The sequence below is a fragment of the Erpetoichthys calabaricus genome, chromosome 12 (genome assembly GCF_900747795.2).
Source record: "Erpetoichthys calabaricus chromosome 12, fErpCal1.3, whole genome shotgun sequence".
Taxonomy (NCBI): Eukaryota; Metazoa; Chordata; class Cladistia; order Polypteriformes; family Polypteridae; genus Erpetoichthys; species Erpetoichthys calabaricus.
The window spans coordinates 158,311,031-158,337,733 of record NC_041405.2 but is presented as its reverse complement, the minus strand read 5'-3'; the positions used below and the strand labels follow the sequence as shown (position 1 = coordinate 158,337,733).

Here is a 26,703-nt window from a genome sequence, read left to right as displayed (position 1 = left end):
ATCTGTCGTGGACCAGCTCCATTGAAGAAGATAACCATGGTTACCCAGACGTCATGGCTGGTTGGAAAGGAACCCCCCATAACAGTTCAAGCTTCAGGTCCCCAAAAGTGTCGGTCTGCCACTGTCCATATATGAGAAGGGGACGAGTCACCTCCGAGGAGGCCGAGGTCGTTTGGTGTCTGTAGGCCACTCTTTCCCGTATTCTACCTATTTTTATTGGCCAGTGCCATCTTCTGTGCAGTAGTGGCATTAGTGTGGGTGATGCCAACAGCCTAAATAAACGGGGAGTCGGGCTGAAGGAAGTGATGGAACTCGGACGGTCATTTGGGAAGCCGCTGGCCATCTTGGACAATGACAGATTTCATTGGTGACTACGGTTTTATTTGTGAAGGATTATAACTGAATGTATACATAAACAAATAAAAAACTGAAATGAGGACGAAATGCCTTTACCCCTTCATTTTATTATTTGTTTCTGCCTCTTCCTTACTTTTCCTCTTTTACCATTTGCTTTTTATTTGATATGACGAGCAGACCATTTTAACATTGTGACCAAACCCCAATGTCACTCTTCAGAGAGGCAAGGGGGTTCTTCTCCATCACCAGAAGCACATACTGTGTATGTCCAAGCTGTCCACCAGCTTGTAAATCTCACTCTGGACCTTACTGGGTGGGTACACTTAACACCAACATCAACTCAAAGCATCAGCTACCCATATGGTGAGGTGGTGCAAAGGGATTAAATGCCATAAAGAGAAATGGACACAAAAGGTCCTAGTGTCCCCTAGGGGTTCCTCATGTGACAAAATTGCAAATGACAGGTAACAGTGTTGCTTGTATACTGAAACCAGACTAGAGAATCCCCCAAAGACTTGAAAGGCCAGGAGTGTGGTGATGGCTGTGTTAGGGCGAGCAGTGACAGGTGACACTTTCTGCTAAACACACTCCTGTGACAGTAAAACGAAAAACTCCAAGGGACAATCTGCATGAGACACAGAATAGGACTGGAGATTAGCAAATGTAATGAGGGCCAAGTGTTGGACCACCACACTCAAGGTTACCATCACTACAGACTCCACTTGAAACTTGCCTCTCATTGTCACTACAGCATCGCTAACAGGCAGGTGTTTGGACCCGCAGCAGCCCATCAGCATACTGGAACTGATCGCTGTTCTCATACTCGTACATGTCCAGTGCCACCTCACAGCTCTCGTGCACCACTCGTTCACCATCACCAAGATGTTTCCGTAAAATCTGCAGACAGGGTTCCTTGCCAATGGCTCCAAGGGCCTCGGCACACTCGTGCCGCACCATGGCATTTTCTTCCAGCTTGGACAGCGCTGTGCTCAGCTGGGGGACGCAGGCCTCGTGCTGCATCTGACCAAGAACGTAGCCGATCTCATGGCGGAAGAGGGCACTGCTACACTGCAGACCTGAAGGAGGACAAGACACACACTGTTATCCACTTGGAGATTTATCTGTGACACCAATAAGAGAGCAAAAACATCATCAGGTGAAGCGAGTCTGGATGTGTGTGCTTGTGAGAGACGACCCTGCAGCCCTGATGTGGCCAGAATGACCTCAAGTCACCCAAAACACTAAACCGGATTAAGCACATTTAAGAATGTTAACTCAACAGCTCTGAGAATTACAGTTCTGTGAAAAAGTATCTGCCCCTTCCGGATTTTCTTTATTTTTGCTAATAACACCGTCTCCACACAAATATACTAGAATACAAAAGATAACCTGAGTTAACACAATACAGTTTTATAATTGATCATTCAATTTAATCAAGGAAAAAAGTTCACCGATATTTACATCATCAGCGTGAGAAAGTAATTGCCCCCTCAACTTAATACTCGGTTGTGCCACCTTCAGCAGTAACAACTGCAATTAAACACATCTGGAAACAGGAGATCATTCTTCAGCATCGCTGTGGGGGAAAGTCTGGCCCACTCGTCTCTACGGAATTGTCTTAATTCAGCCACATTGGAGAGTTATTGACAGAACTGGCTGTTTAAGGTCACACCACAACATCTCAGTGAGGTTCCAAGTCAGGACTTTGACTCGGCCACACCAAAACCTTCATTTTTTTCCCCCCAGCCACACAGAGGTGGACTTGATCTTGTCCTGCTGCATAACACAACTGTGTCTGAGCTACAGATCAAGGACTGATGACCGGACATTTTCCTTCAGTACTTTAAAGTAGAGAGCAGAATCCATGCTTCCCTCAGTTATGACAAGTCACCCAGGCCCTGAAGAAGGGTCGGAGACATGGCATGAGTGTTATTTCGCTTTGTGCCATCCCCCACCATAACCTCTCTTTTATGGGGGAGGAGTGAAAGCTTTAGATTTGTCAAAAATATCCATCCCTGCTTTTCGAAGGATCTTGATGTTTAAGGTTCCACTAATACTGAAAACATTGATATCTTGATGATGAATGCGTGTATCACAGTTTCTTTGAGGACGGTTTGGAGCTAAAAATGACTGGGCGGAAAAACACCAAACCCGAAACTTAAGCCTGTTATGAGACGATGATGTGCTGATTAGTTTTTGAACCAAATCATACGAGAGAAAGAGGTGCTCATGAGGAACCCTCAAATACCAGAATTCTGCAATGAATTAGGAATTCTCATCAGTTGCTATCCTAATGCCCTGTTTTAGGATTAGAAAGATCGGCAACAGAGCGGAAAATCATTACTCAAATGTTAGAGAAGTGTTTGGGGAACTTGTTTCCAAGGGCACAAAGCCTACTGACGCTCACTTCTGAATTTTTTTTGTTTATACTATATAGATATTTTCATGCTTAGGTTTGATTTATTGTGTCTTGCATTTGTATATCTCTCTATTATAAATAAAAAAAATAAAAAAAACTTGTAATGAAACGTGATCTTTTGAAGAGAGACAGGGAGACAGAGACACACTTTCATGTCCCGTGAGACGGTCAAGTCACGTCATACTTACAATCTTTGGAGGCAAGTCCCGTGATACACATGCAGAGCAGGTTAGAGATAATGGAAGTAGGAAAATTCAAAAGTCTCAATAAATGAGAGTAAAGATCGCATTAGCGCAAACAAATGGAGATTATTACTCGGTGAAATAACGGAACAGCGAAAAGAGGATATCTGGGGGAGAAGAGAGACTAAATGAAGATCACACGGCATGGCAGCAGCAGCAGGCCAGCAGCTGATCAGCATTGAATCAACGTTTACAAGGGGTTTCGGAGGAGCGGTCACATCTCCTTGGGGTGCTTTCAGACCCTCTCTTCACAATGGCTGGCAGGCTGGTTGGGGAAGGGGTTGGCGAGTGAAGCAAGCAGGGGGGCAAAGCCCCCTAGTTTACTTAAATAAAAAAAAAAACACACATACACAGTGCCCTCAAGAATTCTTAAATAGAAGATGTTTGCAACAGCCACAACTCTTACAAGAGCTGGCTGCACGACCAAACTGAAATCATGGGAGGAGACCCTTGGTAGGAGAGGAGCTCAAGAACCTGATGGCCACTCTGGCTGAGCTCCAGTGGATCTGTCTGTATGGTCGATGATAGAAACCTCCAGACGGACAACCATCAGTGTAACGCTCCACCAATTTGAGACAAGGTTCTCTGGTCTGATGAAACCAAGATAAGTGCCATGTCTGGAGGAAACCTGGCACTGCACACCACCTGTGCAAGACCATCCCAAGGTGAAGCTTTTTTGGGGGTGTTTGGGGCAACATCAGGCTTTAGGGTTTAAGGAAGGCTGAACAGATCAAATAAAGAGATGTTCTTAATGAAAGTCAGCTGCAGAGCACTTGGGACCTCAGAATGGGCCAAAAGCAAAGACAACACAAGAGTGAATGTTCAAGAGTTGCCCAGCCAGAGTCCAGATTTGAACCCAATCAAACATCTCTGGAAAGACTGGAAAATAGCTGTCCACTGATGATCTCCATCCAACCTGACAGAGAGCTTGAGAGGATCTGCAGAGAAGAATGGCAGAAAATCCCCAACTCCAGGGGTGTAAAGCTGGTTGCATTAAACCCAAGAAGACTCCAGGCAGGAATGGCTGCCAAAGGAGACTAAACTAAGTACTAAGTAAAGGGTCTGAACACTTGCATCAATGTGATATTTAACTTTTTAATACATTTGCAAAAATTTCTAAAATTCTCTTTTTCCTTTATCCTACAGGGGTACTGAGTGTTGTATGATGAGGAAAAAATGAATTTAAATGATTTTAGCACAGTGGTTCTCAAACTTCTTTAGAATTTCTTGCGTGGCGGTCCCTTTAAAAATTGTTCGATGGCTCGTGGACCCTTTTATTAAAAATTAAAAAATCAATATTATTTCAAGAAAATTGGGGGTGCCAAACACTTTGCACAAGGGTGCCACATACCCATTGCGCGGCACTGCATAGGTACAGGCTGCTGTGAATAAAACATTTTTTGACAAACAATTACTTATTCAGAAAATATTATGTACATTTTAGTTATTAAATTTAAGTTAAAATTTTAATGGGATGGATGTCTGCTTTGCCTTAACCATTTGTGTTGAGCGGGCAATTTCACCACTTAAAAACACAAAATGTAAAATATGTTGTTGATTATCTGTACCCACCTTTAGCGCACTTATTTGCTTCTAAAATATACGAAAACTGTTCACAAGTGTTTTGATTCTACGAAAGAATCGATAATTTTTGATTATGATAAAAATAATAAGGGCTGGTTTGTGCCGAGCGATAACGGTGGGAAAACAATGCAGTGGCAGCGAATAACGGAACAGCGGATTTGTGGTTGGGTCTAGGTGGTTGGGGTAACGACGGAGCTCAGTCACTTACTTCCCCTCGGATGGTAAAGGTTAATAATGATAAAAATATAAATAGTATAAATATGCAATCATTTCTCACGGACCCACCGAAACCACTAGGGGACCACGGACCCCAGTTTGAGAACCGCTGTTTTAGCACAAGGTGGCAACATAAACTGTGTGAAAAGTGAGGAGGTCTGAGGACTTTCTGAAAGCATCGTATCTGGTGGTGCATTCAATTTCTGCTCTTGGTATTACAAGACAGTCATGGCAGTAAGAATTTGACTACACTCCGGACAACCGGGAATAAACTTGAGGAATTTTCACAGCTAGTTAGTTCGTTTAGAGTAGTTAGTTCTAAATCTAATCTGATACAAAACAGCTTTTACCTTTTTGTCTAATTTTGCATTGAAAAAACTGCTATATGGAGAGATTACTATAAAAAAAATTGGTCTTGACCATGAAGATTGCTTAATGTTTTCAGTAAAGGAGGAGTCACACAAAGAGATCTCGTTACGTACCATCTGCCAATGCAAGTACAGCTTCCTCTGAGCCATCGTTTCTCAGGGCAAACATGGCACGGTAGCGTTCAAATAAAGGCAAGGATTCATCTAGTAGCTCTGCCCTTAACCTTGAAACATCTCTCTCTTCGGATGGGGGTGCTGGGTCCACTGACAAGTAAGGCCCCTTCTCTAAACTGCCTTCCTGCTTTAACTGGAGCCATTCGATTCGTCTTACAGCAAGCTGACAGGTTTCTGCCACCTAGAAGATGGGGAAGGCAAACAACAGATTTTTTATTAAACTAATAGTAGGAGCTGTCCCTCAGTTTGACTTCTGCTGGGGTCTCTCAGGCAAAAGTAATGTTTCTGAAACCTCTGTGAGGAATAGTATGCTCTACACTAATGTAAGTGGAAGCAAAAGCAAAGCTAGAAAGAATGGAGATGAGAATGATCAGATAGATGTGTGGAGCATCACAAGGTAATAAGAGGAAGATGAATGTCGAGTTGAGAGAAAGTCTTGGTGTGGTGGTAAAAGAAGAAACCAACTAACTAGGCTGGAACAAGGTGGAGGTGAAGGAGATGAGGCCCTGTTATGAAAAGATCTGGGTGTTTTGTTTGATTCTTACCTACATTTTGAAAGCATTGTGAAATGGGGTTGTTCAGACGTGATTATCATCCAACTGATAGATACTATGTCGATCACCGTCATTAAGGAGGTTGGGAACATTCACTGATAGTGCGTTGCTGCACCCACCACATGATAAATCACCTGGATTGGTAATAGCTCAGTACCACACAGGAACAGTGTGAGATTTTTTTTTTTTTATATAAATGGTGGCTGGAGTGCCAATCCTGCCACCAACCCCCAAGTTTTCCCTACAAGCTGGAGGACCTGCTTGCAGAGCTGGATGCAGATTAACATCATACCTGGGATGAAGCAATTGCAGGTTAAGGGACTTACTCAAGGGCCCAACAGAGTAGAGTCACTTCTGGCGATTTAACACTTGAATTACCAAAGCCTATGAAAAAGCCTGTAAACTTGGCCCACCTTACATCTGTTCGCACATCTCTGTCAGCGTCTTTTGTTTTGTAAATGTGTGGAAAAGCACAAGTAGCAAGCAGCCTACTATCCTATCCTCCCACCGCTACAGAAACGGCAAAAAGCTCTCCCTGCTCAAGCCTGGTTTATCTGGGAGTGAGGTACCAGGAGCTGTAGAATGTAAATAATATCATTATTTGAAACGCATGCATTTCATATGCTGGGCACGTCAGCTTTACCGACTAGGTTGAAATTTTCCAGCATGGCTGTTCCCACCTCTTTTTTCTGACAGCCAAGTGTGTGTCGCCTGGTTGTACAAAGGGATAGCGGGAGCGACTTCAGCAGCTATCTCTGCCTTTTTTTCCCCATTCTGTTTTAATATGTGACACACAAGATCACAGAAAGACCAAGCCTCTCATGTTTGCAAGGTTCACAACTCATGTGCTCCTTATTACTCATTGCTACATTCTATGCACTCAAATTCCGCAAAGCAAACCTGCCTTATGTTTATATAGGATTTGTTTTGCTGATCTTACACCTGAATGAATATCATGGGAGTAAGACTGTGAATGTTTCTTTCGAGTTTGTGGCTATTTACTCTTGCATACGCTTGCTGAAATTGTGTTTCTCAGAGTTAACATTATATAATAACCCTGTAGTACTTTTTTCACTACACAAGCCGCTACAGAGAGTGGGGAGGCACTTTAAAAACCACCAATGTGCAGCACTCAGCTGCAGCAATTTTGGGGTGAGAGAGAGTTAGCCAATTAAGGGCAGTGGAATGATTAAGGGTCTAGAATGACTAGGCCGTGGTGGGCACTTTAGACAGGACATCAACCTACATCCTACTCTTTAAGAAGGATCTTGATTTTATATCTCATCCAAAGGACAATGTAATTTTTACAGCATAATGTCCCTATCACTGCACTGGGGCATTGGGATTAACACACAAAGGGACAGGGTAGCCTTGCTAACTCCTTTTCCTTTAGCCACCCAAATTTTTCCTAGATGGTCTCCCATCCAAGTACTGGCCGGGCCCAAATATGGTTTGCTTAAGGTGGATGACTTCTTCGGAAGTGTGTGTTTAGTAGGCCAGAATGGTCAAGCCGTGGTGGAAAATTTACCCAGGACATCAGGGGTGTACCTAACTCTTGTGATGTTTGACCACCCCACCTTGTTGTGTTCCCGTGAAGACCTTTTCTGGCTGAGCATGGTGTTTATTTGTTTATTTTATATAATGAGATGAGATGACAAGTCATTGTTAGGTTTGTGAAGCCCTGGGTGCAAACAGCTGCCCTAACCCGACACAGACAGGCAGGGCACAACTTTCACCACACAGCACACGTTTCATTCTTCAGTGGGGAAGCATTTCCTGTTGCTCCCCACTTCACAGCACAGTACATAAGCCACCCACAAATACAGCATAGTCCCTTCGCCTCCAGTCCTCCTTACAGGCTTTGTCCTTCGTCCTCCCAACTATGGCCATTGAGTAGAGGCGATTGGCCTCTTTTATAGGACGCCTGGAAGGACTCCACATGCCCAATGACCTTCTTCCGGCAGCACTTCCTGGTGTGGTGGAAATGCTGCCAAACAGGGCCCAGTAAAATGTTCAGGCTCCCCTTGGCGGTGGCCACGGGCCCCCAGCAGAGTTAAGCTTCCATGCTCCAAACCTTTGGCCCCCGCTGTAAGCCAAGGGGGCTGCCCTCTATCAGTCCAAGGAAGAAAATGTCCTGAAAAAGCTCTCTCAACCTGGTTCTTCCATTGTCGGGGCGTCCCGATCGGGTAAGGGCCCATGGCTTCTGCCACAGTTACAACTCCACTAATTCAGGCAAAAAGTCTTCTCCAAAATGGCCCAACTTGGAGACGGTGCTAGGAAGGAAGTACATGTGAAACTTTCCATTGGTCAGCTTCGTTATTCCTATCTATCTCGTATCAGGGGTACACAGCATGAGGTCTAACAGAACACAATTCTTACCTCAACCACTGGATCCTCAGAGTATCGCTTCAATATATCCAACACCTCAGGGTTTCCGATGGCTCCTAGTGCTTCCCCTTTTAGAGAGGAAAAAAAAAATGTTTAAAAGCAAATAAATCAAACAATTTATATGATATAAAGCACCCTTCAAGGAAAAGACCTGTGTAAGAAATAAATGGTAAATATATTAAAGAACTAATTAACCCGAAGACCAGGCAGGAAGAAGCTTGTTCACGAAGACGGATATGCTCTGTCAGAGTAGTCTGTGAAGGAATAGTCACCGATCAAAGACACAGAGTCACATTTACAGACAACGGAGTTTGCACATTTACACAGCATTTGACATTTACTCTGACTGGTTCATTAGTTTCCATCCATCCATCCATTATCCAACTCGCTATATCCTAACTACAGGGTCACGGGGGGTCTGCTGGAGCCAATCCCAGCCAACACAGGGTGCAAGGCAGGAAACAAACCTCGGGCAGGGCGCCAGCCCACCGCAGGGTTCATTAGTTTACATACCCAAAATAAAAGTCTCATTTCACTACATTCTTGTCCAATACTTATTCTTTCATGGAGTTTGTGTGTATGTGACAAGTGCCAAGTCGTATCGAGTACATGACAGTCAGCCACGTCACCTGGAATGTTCTTGTTCCTTTATTGTTCACTTGACCTTTATCTGCTTTCCCGATATGCTTAATTAGGCTTAGACTATATTTATTAACCTTTAATGATACTTCTAAAACAGATGAGCTATGTTTTTAATGTGGAAAGCATACCAAAACACTGTGTGCAATAACTATATTCCACCTGAATGACTAATTGACCCCTTAACCTTATTTTTCTTCCACAGACCACAGTAAGGTAAAATCCCAATTAAACAACAGTACAATCACCACGACCTTGCACTGGATAAGCACAAAAATGCAATTTCTGGCTGACTAAGTGATTTATTTTTTTAAATTTTAACAACTTTTTCAAAACTTGGCCGGATCTAAATCAATAACATTTTAGAATAAGCATTTAAATCAAGGAAGCAGATTCTTGCCCCTCTTTTTTATTTTATTTATTTTGATTCATTTATTTATGGTTGGGGGTTGATTTGTTTCAAACCTAGTTTTGTAAAACTTGACTTACTTGTATGGAATGTTATTTGATTTTAATAAAATTAATACAATGTTTAAAAAAAAAAAAAAAACCTTTTGCATCTGAGCAAACTTATAATTTCTAGATTATCCAGACCTTAAATTTTATACCAGGCTATTCAAAATGAAAAAGCAGATGATGATTTCAAAAAAATATTTCAAACTGTATAAGACAGAAACCCATTCTGCACATTACTGGATAGAGGAAAGTTCAAAGTTTGGTCCTGTGGTCCTTGAGGTTGCATGCACTCAACATGAGCACTATCTGTAGCGTGACATACATCAAAACGGTTGACCATTTCTTGCCACACACAAGTCAACTGGTCCCTAGTTACTGAATTCAGCGCTTCCTCAATGCGATGTCGCAGATCTTAAAGATCAGCGGGCACAGGTGGAACAAACACTCTTTCTTTAAGGTACCCCCATAGATAACAATCGCAGGCGGTAAGGTCTGGGGACCTGGGAGGCCATAGATGATGAGCAAGATCTTGTTGTCCACCTCTTCCAATCCATCGTCCTGGAATGGTCTCATTCAGGTAACGCCAGACCTCAATAAATAAAAAAATGAATCAAAATGAATAGAATAAAACAAAAAGAGGGTCAAGAATCCGCTTCCTCGATTTAAATGCTTATTCTAAAATGTTATTGGTCAACCGTTTTGATGTTTGTCACGCTACACATGATGCTCATGTTGAGTGCATGCAACCTCAAGGACCATAGGACCAAATTTTGAACTTTCCTCTATCCAGTAATGTGTGGAATGTGTTTCTGTCTTGTACAGTTTGTTTGAAATAAATTTTTGAAATCTGCTCTTTCATTTTGAATAGCCCTGTATTATTGACTGAAGTGAAAGGTCAGCATTACAGCACAACTCAAGTAGCATTAGCTGCTTTATCACCACAGAACTTTCAGGAGCCAGGGAGTTCTTAGAAACTCAGGATCTCGGGTCATTTACAGTTCCTGATACTTTTTTTTAGCTCCTACTCCAGGATAGGAACTTTTCCTTCAACCAGAAACATTTGTGGGTGTGGCCCAAGCAATGAATGCTGCCGATTGGTTGACTGGCGCCATCTTACAAATCTCTCAGTAGTTTGGATTTTGGAGAATTATTGGTGGAGGAGGACCACTGCACTTGACACAGCATTACTCATCATAGCCAACTTCAATGGTGCGCCACACTCCAGCACCACATCAAAGCAATAATCCCCTCTCCCAATCACTGAAAAGTAAGAAGGGTGGGTTTTGGGGTTGCCTTGTGATCTTCTGATGGCGCTGCACTTTGCACCACATTACTCTCCGTAACATCCTCCTAGTAACCACACCATAATCTCCCTTCTGATTGTGCCAAAGCAAAAAGGTGCTGGGGTCCCCAGTGAACTCCGAAACACACCACACTTTGCACCGCACCACACTTTGCACCACCATCCATCACATCAAAGCAATAAGTGGGGTGTTCACTGTGAACTCCTGGATGCACCTCACTTTGCAGGTCACATATTTTGCATAAAGGTCATTGTTCCTCTTGGGTGGAGGAAACGCAACACACAAAAGCAGCCAGGTACCAAAAGTGGCCCAGGGCCTATGTCATACAGGAACTCATAGCTTCCTGAAAACAAAGCTTCTGTGGTGGAACAATCTCTGTTGTTTTTTTACAAATTGTCTTGACTTGGTACTCCAATTCCGAGGGGCAATCACCTGATTTTTCCAACTGGGAAACTCATTTTACTTCATTTGTCTGACGAACCGTGAACAAAGCATTTTATTCTGCAACTTTCATAGCAAACGTTTCCATCAGTCTTGGCTAATAAACACATTTAAATGAGGAGACGCCCTTCAGCCAGCATCTACATACAAAATGCAATTAGCCACTATGCGCTCTGAAATTATTATTATTTTTTTTTTGTTCTTTATTTCGCCTTATACAATTTCTTGTATTAGGAATTTGTTAGTTTTCGCATACCCCATGGGGTCAGAGCGCAGGGTCAGCCATTGTACAGCGCCCCTGGAGCAATTGAAGGTTAAGGGCCTTGCTCAAGGGCCCAGCAGAGTAGGATTTCTTTTGGTAGTGACGGGGATTCGAACCGGCAACCTTCGGGATACCAGCGCAGATCCTTAGCCTCAGAGCCATCACTCCGCCCCATTATTATATATAATTTTTTAAAAGTACTTGGAAATGTACAGTATATCAGAGAAACTAATTGGTAAAAGCTTAAGTATAGAACAGGATTTTCTAAAATCCAGTGCTTTAAAACGCCGATTGATTAAGTCAGTTACAGTGCAGTGCATTAAGGGTGATCGATCGATCTTGTGCAGCAAGTAATTAAGGTCAAAGGGTTAATGGAGAAAGGAGTTAGGGGTCAGGTGAATGAAGGCTTATTTAATGACGGGGGATTTTTATGGTGAAGCCAAAAGCAGAATGATCTTCAGGCAAAGAGAAATGACATCCTTAATGTATCTGAAGAGGTGAAAATGGAACACGGACAGGATCAGTGCTGCAGACAGGTCTTAAGGTGAGGACTGAGAAAATGAGATGTGAACAAATTACTTAACATCTCAAATAATGACGGTGTAGAAATAGGAGGAATTTTGTTTACGACAGACAATAGGGAAAACTTTTTTTTTTTTTTTTTAACCTAAAATCTTTATTACAAGTGTTATGGATGGCATGCAGAGACTGGCATCCCAACCGGGACTGAATGAAGTTTCATACCCAGCCAGGAGGCCAATACAATGGAAGGAATAAAGTATGGCCGATTATGTTCTCCAGCAGTATGCTAGGCGGCAACCTCCCTGGTTTAGGATTCCCATATGGATAGTCGTAGGGCATGCTGGAACCTGTAGTCCCGTGAGGCAGCCCTGTTAAGTTTCATGGGGGACGCCAGGGGGAGCCGAAGGGATAAACAATCCCTACCTTTTCCAGACTTCTGATTGACCCAGAAGGACTTCAAATCGGGCTACACCATGGCACCGGAAGTACTCCCGGGTCCAAGATAAAAGGAGCCACTCGACCTCACCCAGGTGAATTGAAGTCAGGTGGAAGGGGAAAAAAGAGAAGAATTGTATTATGTTTGGTGTATGCCGCTTTGGAAGCCTTTATACAGAGTGTCAATAAAGTGTGTGTGCAATTTTAAATAGTTGTAACTTTGTAAGTATATGTGATAGAAAGGCTTTGAAAGGTTGACGTATCTAGTTTTTTCGTCTTTAAAAGTTTTATTTTCGCCGTATTTGGGGAACTGAAAATCCACACGAGTCTCGTTGAGCATGAAAGAGATTCTCCCAAAGTTAGTGTGGTGTGCTTTAGGAAAAAAAATCGAGTCATCAGGGTTTATTAAAAACAGAAAAATCTGTTTTTAATAAAAAGCACTTTTTTGCACCATCCCCTTGCTTTGTTGTGCCTCACTGCCAAGCTCATCAGTGACATTACCTGATGGTGTCGGGTTCAAGGGCTTCCAGAAGGAAGATGGGAGCGTGGAGCAGAACCCGCATCGTCACAGTGCTGCACAGACAGTAACCTTTAATGGAAACTTTGTGTTCTCTCAGTTCTTTTTGTTTCTGAATTTGTTTTACATGTTACCAGTTTTCATTAAGGTTCGCAAAATTCAATCTGTCACCAACACTTTAATGATGACTCATTCCGACCCTACAGCTATAGTACGTGGGGACTTTAACCGTGTAACTTTGGATGAAACCATGAAAAACATCTTTCACTTTGTGCCCTGTTCCACTCAAGGAAGTACCACGCTGGATTTGCTCTATTCAAAAGTGCAAGATGCCTTTAAGTGTAAACCTATGGAACTTCGGGCAAATCTGACGACAATCTGATCCATCTTACTCCCAGCTACCAGCCTGTTATTAGACAGCAACCTGATACCACCAGGACAGTGAGGAAGTGAAGCATGGAGTGTGAAATGGTTATGAAGGACTGCTTCTGGGAAATGATGTGCCAGTCATATGGGGGATGATACTGACGGACTCCATCACTGCATCACACAGTATATGAAGTTCTGTTGTACGATCAGTAACAGTGTACTGCTTTCCAAACATCAAGTCCTGGATTAAGGTGCTAAAATGAAAGAAAGAAAGAGCAAATCTGGTGACAAAGAAACTCTAAAGGGGGTGCTGTGAGTGTCAAAGAAAAAGCAGAGTGAAGGAAAGAAAGCTTACAGAGTTAAAATAAAAGAAAAAAAAACTCGCTCAGAATAACATGAAGGACGCTTAGAATGGACTGCTCTTAATTGCTAGGCTCAAGTAATCCAGGCTTTAGGTGTTAGAAGGGAATGTGGTCAAGGTTAACAACTTTTATTGATTTATGTTTCCCCTTCAACCACCACCACCACCTTCAGTGACCAGTCCCCACATTTCATCTCTACTGCATTAACATTTACTATCACTTCAACTGGTATGGTTGGTGATGAGTCCTCCTCTGATCATCAGTATGGCCTGTCCATCACCGATGAACAAGTTAGGAGACATCTCAGAAGGCTACACAAAGAAAATGCCAGAGGAACAGATGGAGCCAGTCCTCGAGTTCTTAAGACTTGTGCTGACCCGACATTTTGTAGCCTTAATGACAGAGGATACCACAAAGTGCTGCTGATAGTGGAAAACACTCAGCACTGTCCCAGTTCCAAAGACAGCAGGTACAGTGGGTACGGAAAGTATTCAGACCCCCTTCAATTTTTCACTCTTTGTTATATTGCAGCCATTTGATAAAATCATTTAAATTAATTTTTTTCCTCATTAATGTACACACAGCACCCCATATTGACAGACAAAAAAAAGAATTTTTGAAATTGTTGCAGATTTATTAAAAAAGAAAAACTGAAATATCACATGGTCCTAAGTATTCAGACCCTTTGCTGTGACACTCATATATTTAACTCAGGTGCTTTCCATTTCTTCTGATCATCCTTGAGATCACCTTCATTTGAGTCCAGCTGTGTTTGATTATACTGATTGGACTTGATTAGGAAAGCCACACACCTGTCTATATAAGACCTTACAGCTCACAATGCATGTCAGAGCAAATGAGAATCATGAAGTCAAAGGAACTGCCTGAAGAGCTCAGAGACAGAACTGTGGCAAGGCACAGATCTGGCCAAGGTTACAAAAAAATTTCTGCTGCACTTAAGGTTCCCAAGAGCACAGTGGCCTCCATAAGTATCTATCTATCTATCTATCTATCTATCTATCTATCTATCTAATCCTTAAATGGAAGACGTTTGGGACGACCAGAACCCTTCCTAGAGCTGGCCGTCTGGCCAAGCTGAGCTACCGGGGGAGAAGAGCCTTGGTGAGAGAGGTAAAGAAGAACCCAAAGATCACTTTGGCTGAGCTCCAGAGATGCAGTCAGGAGATGGGAGAATGTTGTAGAAAGTCAACCATCACTGCAGCCCTCCACCAGTCAGGGCTTTATGGCAGAGTGGCCTGTCGGAAGACTCTCCTCAGTGCAAGACACATGACAGCCTGCATGGAGTTTGCTAAAAGACACCTGAAGGACTCTGAGATGGTGAGAAATAAGATTCTCTGGTCTGATGAGACCAAGATAGAACTTTTTGGCCTTAATTCTAAGCGGTATGTGTGGAGACAACCAGACACTGTTGATCACTAGTCCAATACAGTCCCCACAGTGAAGCATGGCGGTGGCAGCATCATGCTGTGGGGGTGTTTTTCAGCTGCAGGGACAGGACGACTGGTTGCAATCGAGGGAAAGATGAATGCGGCCAAGTACAGGGATATCCTGGACAAAAACCTTCTCCAGAGTGCTAAGGACCTCAGACTGGGCCGAAGGTTTACCTTCCAACAAGACAATGACCCTAAGCACACAGCTAAAATAACGAAGGAGTGGCTTCACAACAACTCTGTGACTGTTCTTGAATGGCCAAGCCAGAGCCCTGACTTAAACCCAATTGAGCATCTCTGGAGAGAGCTAAAAATGGCTGTCCACCAACGTTTACCATCCAACCTGACAGAACTGGAGAGGATCTGCAAGGAGGAATGGCAGAGGATCCCCAAATCCAGGTGTGAAAAACTTGTTGCATCTTTCCCAAGACGACTCATGGCTGTATTAGCTCAAAAGGGCGCTTCTACTAAATACTGAGCAAAGGGTCTGAATACTTAGGACCATGTAATATTTCAGTTTTTCTTTTTTAATAAATCTGCAACAATTTCAAAAATTCTCTTTTTTGTCTGTCAATATAAGGTGCTGTGTGTACATTAATGAGGAAAAAAATTAATTTAAATGATTTTAGCAAATGGCTGCAATATAACAAAGAGTGAAAAATTGAAGGGGGTCTGAATACTTTCCGTACCCACTGAATATCTTCACCTAAAGACTTCAAACCAATGCCCTTACATCCCACATCATGAAGACCTTCACGAGGTGAAGCCTGTCCTGGACTCTTGTGAACCACCAATTAGACACACACTATACTTTGCCTATCAGACAAAGACTGGCGACGCAATTATCTGTCCACTCCACAAGGCTGGCAGCACCGTGACGATTACACTTTGATTTCTCCAGTGCCTTACATATTAAGGAGGAAGCACAGGGATATGCAGGTATGGAGTTTTTGATAATGGACTTTTTGTCCGGCATTTTTTGGAATTCAAGGACTGTGTCTCCGATATGGATGTGAACAACATGGAAAAGCAACAAGGAATAGTCCTGTCCCCTTTTCTCTTCATTCTGTAAACGTTTTGACTAGAAGTATAACACTATGTCATGTCACTTACAGAAATTTGATAATTCTGCACTTGAGAGACTGGTTCCAAAGTCCTGTAAATAAATTAGAGCGTTTGGGTAAGGGCGGAATGGTGGCTCTATGGCTAAGGATCTGTGTTGGTATCTACAAGGTTGCCAATTCAAATCCCATTACTGCCAGAAGGGATCCTAATCCACTGGGCCCTTCACCCAAAAAGATGCCCCAGGGGAGCTATACAATGGCTGATCCTGCGCTCTGACCCCTGTAGGTCATGCGAAAAGAAAATTTCCCCTCAAGGATTCTCAAAGTATATCAAATCAAAGTCACAACAGCTCAATGATCACACAAGAAAAATGATGTTTGCAAAGAAAAAAATACGGCCACCACCCCTACTGTTGAAATATCGAGGGGGCTCATTAATGTTATGGGGATGCTGTGCAGTCTTGACACCAGGACATAATGAAATGAGATGATTACCTGAGAAAGTATGGAGTCGACATGGCACAAATAACAATATGGAGCAAGAAAAATAACAGGACAACCTTGGTAAACCCAGAAGATGGCTATAAAATTGGTTATTCTTATAAAGTTTATTTATTGTAACAAAAGGCCAGCAGCTCAACCCAGTCGGGATGACCACAGAAAGGAAGGATGGGGAAAGGCAACATCTTTGGGACACTACATTCCCTAAGACATTAGATGGTAGCTTCCCTGCAGTGTAGCGGTGCCCCGGATTCCCACAGGGCACCATGGGACATGTAGTTTAATACCACAGCCCTGCTGGGTACCGTGGGTGCAGCCAGGGGACGCTACAAGAGAACCTGAGGAGTCATGTCTCACCTTTAGCCCAGAAATGAAAAGCCAGAAAAACTCAACTTCTCCATCTGACCCAGAAGTGCTGGAATGTCACGTGGACAGAAGTACCTCCGGGTTGGACCATATATAAAGGACTGCTGAGAACCCAGCAAGTGAGCCAGAGTCAGGTGGAGGTGGGCAAAGCTTGCTGGGAGATGTGGAGGAGAAGAAAGAGAATATTGTGATTATTGTTGCGTTTACTTGCTTGTTTATTGGTGGCTATGATGCTTGGAGGGCACTGTATAAGAAGAAAAGTTAAATAAATTACTTCTTAGTGATTTTACCTAAAGGCCTGTGTGTGTCTGTCTGTTGTGTTTAAGGGGCAACAGTGCCACCAGGCGTCCACACTATCAATATAAAATGAGACACCTCTCTGTCACGTACCATCTTGCTTTACATACCTGCTTCATGCCTCACCATCGGCTCCTGATTTGTGTCTTCCAGCACCCTAATTAGGGCCGGAATGGCGTATTCGTTCTGCATCTGGCCCAGACAGTAGGCTAACTCGTGCTTGAGGAGAGCAGAATCGTCTGAGAATGCACGAGATATCCAGTCGATGGACGCATTGCCCCCCAGGTTCCTCAAGGTAAAAAGCGCTCTGAAGCGGGATTTGAGAGGTTGCCGCGTGTCTAGCAGCACCTTACCAATGGCTTCAATCTCCTTTTCACTGGCCATCTTTCCAAAGCTTTCTGCAGGCCTAAAAAAAAAAAAAAAAAAAAACACACAACAAATGAGGCATCAAAGAAGGATGAAACAAAATGAAAGAAGGGCAGTAAGAGCAACAATCCATATTACTAACCGAGAATGGTAAATCGGAAGGCACGGACGCAGGTACACGGCGATGGACCCAGGAGACATAGTGCGCAGGCGCCTACAGCGCGCGTCTCGAAAACCGCAAGCGAAGTCTGATCCACCGCGAACGAAGGAGTCACGGCTCAAAAACGAAAGAGCTCAACTAACGTAAATAAGACATGAAGCAACAACACACCCATAGCTAACGACTAATGACACAGCCACACAGAAAAGAGGATTCTGCACTGCACCCCAGAGTCAAACGGAAGACACTATGGAGTCCGCAAAGGTCCACAAAGACAGTACGGAAGGCGCAAGAAAGTACGAAAGGCGCAGGTGCCTACAACGCGCTTCTGAACTAAACGTCCACACTACACAGCATGGTCCGGGTAATAAGAATAAACGAACTCTCCGTATTAAACATACGGCATCCTCACACGTCCAAACCATATAGCATATGTGAATCACATTACAGTGATGCATTATTAACAGTACAACCACAGAAAACGCTCCGTATTAACAGTAAGTGCAATTATCCATATTACTAACGGTAGACAACAGATAACTAATGGAGTCACGGCTCCAAAATGATCCAGCTCAACTAACAGAGCTACAAAAACGAGCCCGCATGGATAAAAAAAAACGCCTGAATACAATTAATGAACGCAGGCGCCTACAACGCGCCTCTCAAACAGCAGAGGCAATAGATAAACGGCAAAGAAAGGAATGACAAACAGCCGCTAAACAATTGCGCCAATTAGCTGACAACGCATTCTGTAATGAGTCCACTATTAATGAACATTCATTAGGATTAATGAATATCATTTGCTGTCATTGTCATTCACTTAACTTCCCTGAAGAAACAACTGGCAATACAACTAATGAGTTTACACGTTGTTGTCAAAAGGGTCAGGTTAGACTGCCTCCTTTAGATGAATATCCTGAATATCTACGGAAGCTTCTAACAAACAATGTACCCGAAAGTAAAAACTTTATGGACTGCATTAGATCCTACAATAATTCATTTGCTTTTGCATCTACCGGGGTAAATATCAGGCCACCAGCTGGCAATGGCCCATACTGCTTTCGCGTATGTGGACAAATATTACATCGGATTGGAACAGTGCACCCTGAACGCAAATATGCACAAATCTACGTGTTAGATCCAGATGACGCAATCTATCAACGAATGAACCTTCCAGAAAACAAGCAATGCACAGAGCTGATAATGAGAAACGTTGCTGAGGTCATAAACAATCACCCATTAGCTAAGTCTATAAAAATGCTACATGAGGTTGACAGAGAGGCCAATACAAAAGCAGAAGCAGAAGGTGTAGCGCCAACTACAATTGCTTTAGCAATTTCCCATTAAACCTGCATTTGCCATGACAATCAACAAATCCCAAGGACAAACCATGGACAGAGTTGACATATACCTCTCTGAGCCTGTCTTTGGACATGGACAACTTGATGTAGCCTTCTCAAGAGTTCGGCGTTCATCTGACATTAAAGTTAAAGTTATAGATACTCCATACCAAGGAAAACTCATTCAAGGACAACACACCATCTTTACTACAAATGTTGTGTATAAAGAAATATTCCAATAAATCTTTCTAATGTGCCATGCTATGGGTTCTTTACTTCCTTTGTTCGTCATCTACACCTTTACACTCCAATATATCTCATACATACATCAATGTATTTCGGGGTACCCAACACCAGGGGTTGGCGAGCAGGGGGCGGAGCCCCCTAGTAAGAGTCATACGATACATATGTAACATGTGAGGAGTTGGTATCTAGAAAATGTTTGGTTTGCTAAACCAGTCAGTCGCTTTCCTTTGTCTGCCATCTCCATGGATTTTAATGAACGTCCCTCAACTTATCTGCAGCATAAGTGCCTGCATTTACACAGCAGGAGTGGGAGTTCCATCCCCACTCAATCAACAATTGGAAAAGTAAGATGTTAGGAAGTGGCAATGTAGGATTAGGATGTAATCCTGTAATTGCTCCAGGGGCGCTGTACAATGGCTGACCCTGCGCTCTGACCTCAAGGGGTATGCGAAAACTAACAAATTCCTAATGCAAGAAATTGTATAAGGCGAAATAAAGAACAACAAAAAAAATCTGTTATTTGGATTACCATGTCACTATATACTGCGGTGGGCTGGCGCCCTGCCTGGGGTTTGTTTCCTGCCTTGCGCCCTGTGTTGGCTGGGATTGGCTCCAGCAGACCCCCCGACCCATGATATAGTGGGTTGGATAATGGATGGATGGATGTCACTATATAACAAGAGCAAATAGTGTTCAGATAAGCATTGACATACAATATGTGAAAGCTCTGTGGCTAATTTGTCATTGCACGTGTGCATTTCTAATTAGACGGCAGTGTTATATTTCTTTAGTTGTGCGGTCAGAAGGTGGATGTTGTGCAGCATCGCCTGTGCTTTTCTGGTGTCGTTTGGCAGACTTGTTGATTTGAGTGTTTTGAGTACTGAAATCTGAATCCCTTTTGGCTCTCTTCACGGCTGTCCTTTTGACGGGGTGTCACACACTATTTACTCTGAATGCGTATTTTGCCGTTCATATTTTCATAACCATATCTGTCAATTCTTTCAAGCTCACATCGACTCCTACATGATCGTCATAAATGAATAACACAAACAGCACCTGCAACAACATATTCTTCATATTTACCACTCGTCCATTGATGCCATCGAATGCCAATGTACAACCTGATGCTACAGAAAGGATTTCCCCTTCTATCAGGTTATGTTTATTTTTAACGCATGCAAGTTTTTTCAGAAAACTGACTGTTGACAGCTCATCGAAAATGGAATGTTGCGATTTGTCGAACCAGGTGAACATGAGCAGTTGAAAATTCCCGCCCCCAGTTTGAGCTCCGCCTTCATGAGGCGTTGGATTGGCTTAGAAATGTGACACTTAGGGAACCGTCTAATTGTTCCCACCCATTTTTAAGCACATTCCCCCCATGGTTGTCTATCTCATATACTGTAGCACTGGCAGTGTTGCCACTCCAATGTTTTTCCGTTCTGGTCTATCTTTTTGTCTCCTGAATTTATGCTTTTTTTTTTTATCAAAATCATTCATTTCTTTTAGCACCATTTCTGAACTACAATTTCTTGTGTACAATATTGTTCAGTACATGCTAATGAACTATCAATTCCATGCATCTCTAAAATGTAACTATTAGTCTGAGCATCAAGAAATTAGTTTGGTGATTGTGACTGAGGACATGTGCCTTGACATCACATCCTGTATAGTGCACACGGCTTAATGTGCCAATAGTAAATCAGGCCATTAAATGTTAAGGTGCTTGCAAACCGTCAAAATTTTTTGTCAAGGACATTAATGGATGGTGTCATAAACGAAACCGTGAGAAACTGGAAAGTTACAAATAGGAAAATCAAGCTGAAGTTGTTGACTTGACCAAGGAGTTCTGTTTAATGCTCTTCTCCTAAACTTGAATTTTCAATTACTGCTTCTCAGGAATGTGATTTAGTTTTTTGACACTTTGATTTATTTAAGAGAGAGAGAGAGACATGTACTGCTTCGCGGAGTCAATGGAGGCTCTGACCGGGGCTCTCGAGAGACACTGAGCGAGGAGTCCGAGTGTCTGGGCTTGCAAGTGTCCTGGATAAAAACCAAGAGCCAGGCCTTTAATGACTTCTTGGGCACGGCAGTGTGTTTGTCTGTGGAAAGAGTGTTGACCTCGTTGAGAGGTTTACTTATCTGGGCAGTGAGAATTCATGTCTCTAGTAACTCTTCCTATGAAGTCAATAAACGGATTGGGAGAGCATGGGGGGTCATGAGGTCACTGGAAAAGGGTGTGTGACGGTCCTGATATCTCTGCAAAAGGACGAAGGTCCAAGTCTTGAGTGTCCTGGTGCTCCCCGTCTTCCTAAATGGTTGCGAGACATGGACGCAATACAGTGACCTGAGACTGAACTCCTTCATGTGTGTCTCTTCGGAGAATCCTTGGGTACCGCTGGTTTGACTTTGTGTTGCTCATGGAGTCCTGAATGAGGCACATGACCTGCATTGTGAGGGAGCATCAGTTACGGCACTACGGCCATGTGGTGCCATTACCCGAGGGTGATCAGGTCACAGGATCCTGATTGTTGGGGATCCGAGTGACTGGACCAGGCCAAGGGGACACCCATGTAACACCTGGCTGTGGCAGATAGGGGGTCATTTCTAGAGGGCGAGAATGGACTGCATGTCTGCCTGGGGGGTTGCAAACCAGGATCCCGAGCAGTTTCATTGTGTGGTGGGTGCGGCAACTGACCTGACCTGTACTGCCGTTGTATTTCACTAGAAATTTCCTTGCACACCTTATTAAACACGTCTATGTTTTTCCTTTTTTTAGTTACACGGCCTGTGTTTTGCCTAAAAGTGAGAGTGGCAACCACCTCCAGTGGTTCAAGTCCTATCTGACTGATATGCAAGAGATTGTTAGTCTTGACTTTAAAATACTGCTTATGGTTTACAAAGCCTTAAATAATCTCGCTCCATCTTATATTTCGGAATGTCTGACACCTTATATTCCAAATCGTAACCTCAGATCCTCAAATTAGTGTCTGCTTAGAATTCCAAGAGCTAAACTTAAAAGAAGTGGTGAGGCGGGCGACCTTCTGCTGTTATGCACCTAAAATCTGGAATAGCCTGCCAGTAGGAATTCGCCAGGCTGATACAGTGGAACACTTTAACTGCTAAAAACTCATTACTTTAACATGGCTTTCTCATAACTTCATTTTAGTTTAATCCTGATGCTCTGTATATTCAATTAATTATCATAACTATTCATGGTGACTCTAAAATCCATACTCCCTCCTACTCTCTCTTCTGTTTAATTTCCTGGTTTTACGTGGTGGCAACCTGCTCCACCACCACCTAATCATAGCACCATGATGTTCCTACATTGATGGATTAAAAGCCAGGAGTCTACACGACCATCATCATCATCAAGTCCTTCCATGAGAACCCTAAATACAAAGAATGCAACTCCTTCTGGCCTTCTCTAAACTTCTCCATCAACATCCTCAGAGCACACATCACATCTGTGGTGCTCTTTCTTGGCATGAAACTACATTGTTGCTCACTAATCATCACCTCACTTCTTAACCGAGCTTCCACTACTCTTTCCCATAACTTCTTGCTGTGGCTTATCAATTTTATCCCCCTGTAGTTACTACAGTCCTGCACATCCCCCTTATTCTTAAATATCGGCACCAGTCCAATTCTTCTCAACTCCTCAAGCATCCTCTTACGTTCCACGATTCCATTAAACAATCTGGTTAAAAACTCCACTGCCATCTCTTCTAAACACCTCCATGCTTCCACAGGTGTGTCATCTGGACCAATGCCATTTCCATTCTTCACAGCTGTCCTTACTTCCTCCTTGCTAATCTGTTGCACTTCCTGATTCACTATCACCACATCATCCATCCTCTTCTCTTCATTCATCAACAACAACATTTATTTATATAGCACATTTTCATATAAACAATGTAGCTCAAAGTGCTTTACATGATGAAGAAAAGAAAAAAAAAGACAAAGTAAGAATTAAAATAAGACAACACTAATTAACACAGAATAAGAGTAAGGTCAGATGGCCAGGGAGGACAGAAAAAACTCCAGATGGCTGGAGAAAAAAAAAATCTGTAGGGGTACCAGACCATGAGACAGCACAGCCCCCTCTGGGCCCTCATCAGCCTCTCAAAGTCCTCTTTCCATCTGTTCAACACACTCTCCTCGCTTGCGAGTACATTTCCATCTTTATCCTTTATCACCCTAACCTGCCACACATCTTTCCCAGCTCGGCCCCTCTCTGTAGCCCACCGGTCCTTTTCTCCCTCCTTAGTGTCCAACCTCTCATACAACTCATCATACGCCTTTTCTTTAGCCTTTGCCACCTCTCTCTTCACCTTGTGTCTTATCTCCTTGTACTCTTGTCTACTTTGTGAATCTCTGACTATCCAACTTCTTCTCGGCCATCCTCTTCCTCTGTTTACTCTCCTGTATTTCCTCATTCCACCACCAGGTTTCCTTTTCCTCCTTCCAGATGTCATGCCAATCACCCTTCTTGCGGTCACCCTTACTAAATGTATGTATGAGTCCTGCCACATGCAAAAGTTCGCTGATGACACCGCTATCGTGGGCTGCATCAGGAGTGGGCAGGAGGAGGAGTATAGGGACCTAATCAATGACTTTGTTAAATGGTGCAACTCAAACCACCTACACCTGAACACCAGCAAAACCAAGGAGGCCCAGACCCCTCATGGACCCCGTGATCATCAGAGGTGACTGTGTGCAGAGGCTGCAGACCTATAAATACCTGGGAGTGCAGCTGGATGATAAATTAGACTGGACTGCCAATACTGATGCTCTGTGTAAGAAAGGACAGAGCCGGTTATACTTCCTTAGAAGGCTGGCGTCCTTCAACATCTGCAATAAGATGCTGCAGATGTTCTATCAGACGGTTGTGGCTAGCGCCCTCTTCTACGCGGTGGTGTGCTGGGGAGGCAGCATAAAGAAGAGGGACACTTCACGCCTGGACAAACTGGTGAGGAAAGCAGGCTCTATTGTTGGCATGGAGCTGGACAGCTTGGCATCTGTGGCAGAGCGACGGGCGCTCAGCAGGCTCCTATCAATTATGGAAAATCCACTGCATCCACTAAACAGGATCATCTCCAGACAGAAGAGCAGCTTCAGCGACAGACTGAGAAGATCGTTCCTCCCCCAAACTATGCGACTCTTCAATTCCACCCGGGGGGGTAAACGTTAACATTATATAAAGTTATTGTCTGTTTTTACCTGCATTATTAACACTCTTTAATTTAATATTGGTTTTTGTATCAGTAAGGTGCTGCTGGAGTATGTGAATTTCCCCTTGGGATTAATAAAGTATCTATCTACATCTGGTGTAGTTTCCCAGCTGTCTGGTGACTCTTCACTGCCACCCAGTGCCTGTCTCACCTCCTCACTAAACTCAACCTTGCAGTCTTCCTTTTTCAACTTCCACCATTTGATCCTTGGCTCTGCCCTCTCTCTCTCTCTTCCTCTTCTTGATCTCCACCATCATCCTACAGACCACCATCCTATGCTGCTTATCTACACTTTCCCCTGCAACTACTTTGCAGTCTTCAATCTCCTTCAGATCAACTCTTCTGCATAGGATGTAATCTACCTGTGTGCATCTTAATCCACTCTTGTACGTAACCCTATGTTCCTCCCTCTTCTTAAAATACATATTCACCACAGCCATGTCCATCCTTTTGGCAAAATCCACTATCCTCTGTCCTTCTTCATTCCTCTCCTTAACACCATACCTACCCATCACCTCCTCGTCTCCAATGTTTTCTTCACCAACATGCCCACTGAAATCCACTCCAATCACCACTTTCTGTTCATCACTTCAACTCACTCCAAAAATCTTCCTTCTCCTCCATCGCACACCCAACTTGCAGGCCACATGCACTAACAATATTCATCATCACACCTCCAATTTCCAACTTCAAAATCATCCCTCTGTCTGACACTCTGTTCCTTCAGAATAACTCCTACTCCATATCTCCTCCTATCCACACCATGATAGAACAATTTGAATCCACCTCTGATCCACCTGGCTTTACTCACCTTCCATTCAGTCTCTTCACACACAATATATCAACCTTCCTTCTCTCCATCATATCGGCTAACTCTCTCCCCTTACCAGTCATACTGCCAACATTCAAAGTTCCTACCCTCAGTTCCACTCTCTTTACCTTCCTCCGGACACGTCTCCCACCTCTTCTTCTCGGCCAACAATAGCCCAATTTCCGCCAGCACCCTGTTGATTAACAGTACTAGTGGCGGTCGTTGTAAACCTGGGGCTTGACCGATCCGCTATGGAAATTTGTATTGTTGTCCGCATATTGATTTGGCAAAATTTTACACCGGATGCCCTTCCTGACGTAACCCTCACCATTTATCCGGGCTTGGGACCGGCATGAAGAAACACACTGGTTTGTGCATCCCCTGTGGCAGAGGAGCCGGTACACCTTTAAAATGACTAGCCGACTGCACCAAGATAAAGGATGTTCTGACGTGCCTGGCTGACGCGAATGCGGCATCTAGGTGTGGATATCCGTGCATACACTAATTACATTTTCGGGTGCTAAGTTACCAACACCTGCCATTTGCTTAAACTTTGAGAATGCAGCAGTACAACGTAATATTAACAAATCGGTACAAAGAGATATATTCATAAACAGGGGAACAACAACAAACATAACAAGAAAAAAAAACATAACGCGTTCTTTTGTCTCCACACGCTAAACATAACAACGGCACTTAAAAGTAAATAAGAAACACATTACAAATCCGGAAGACCGCCGACATACCCACGTGTTAATACGGAAGATACGACTGCGTGAGAGTAAGATTCAGCAAAACATTTCAAACAAACGTATTCATACTTTCCTGTTTGTTTGTTTAAAAAAAGGACATTTAAACTAAATCAGTCTACGCCGGCACTTCGTATATGACATAATATAAAAACCAACCTCTTTAAAGCTAATAAATGAATGATTCAATGTTTTCAGTCCGTCAGCATTACAGCGTTTCGCTGCTTCCGGATAAGAACCAAGTGTTTGTTTAAGGAGGTGTCGATATATATGAATTCTTTATAAATATTTACCATTAAAAGATATCTTACATAAAATTAACAGTACACCAAACAAATATATTTAGTAATAGACTGTTGTGTTTAATGAAAATATACAAACGCATAAACATTTTTAATTTGTGACATCCCCCGCATATTTATTGGTTTGATCTTATGAGAGGGTAGAGGTCACCAAAATGACGCACTTCCTCTATGGAAATCTTGCCGGTTCCGTAATGAACACCGGCA

At 43.2% G+C, this 26,703-nt stretch overlaps 1 protein-coding gene across 1 annotated transcript; it reads right to left on the bottom strand.

Moving 5' to 3' along the window:
• Positions 1-340: 340 nt before the first annotated feature.
• On the bottom strand, positions 341-26,426 carry dohh (deoxyhypusine hydroxylase/monooxygenase). Its single transcript, XM_028816613.2, has 5 exons — positions 26,354-26,426; positions 17,399-17,694; positions 8,294-8,370; positions 5,301-5,541; positions 341-1,433 (listed from the first exon to the last, which is right to left on the bottom strand). Exons 2-5 carry the CDS (start codon positions 17,670-17,672, stop codon positions 1,114-1,116), a joined length of 912 nt encoding a protein of 303 aa, XP_028672446.1. The 5' UTR covers positions 17,673-17,694; positions 26,354-26,426; the 3' UTR covers positions 341-1,113.
• Positions 26,427-26,703: the final 277 nt, after the last annotated feature.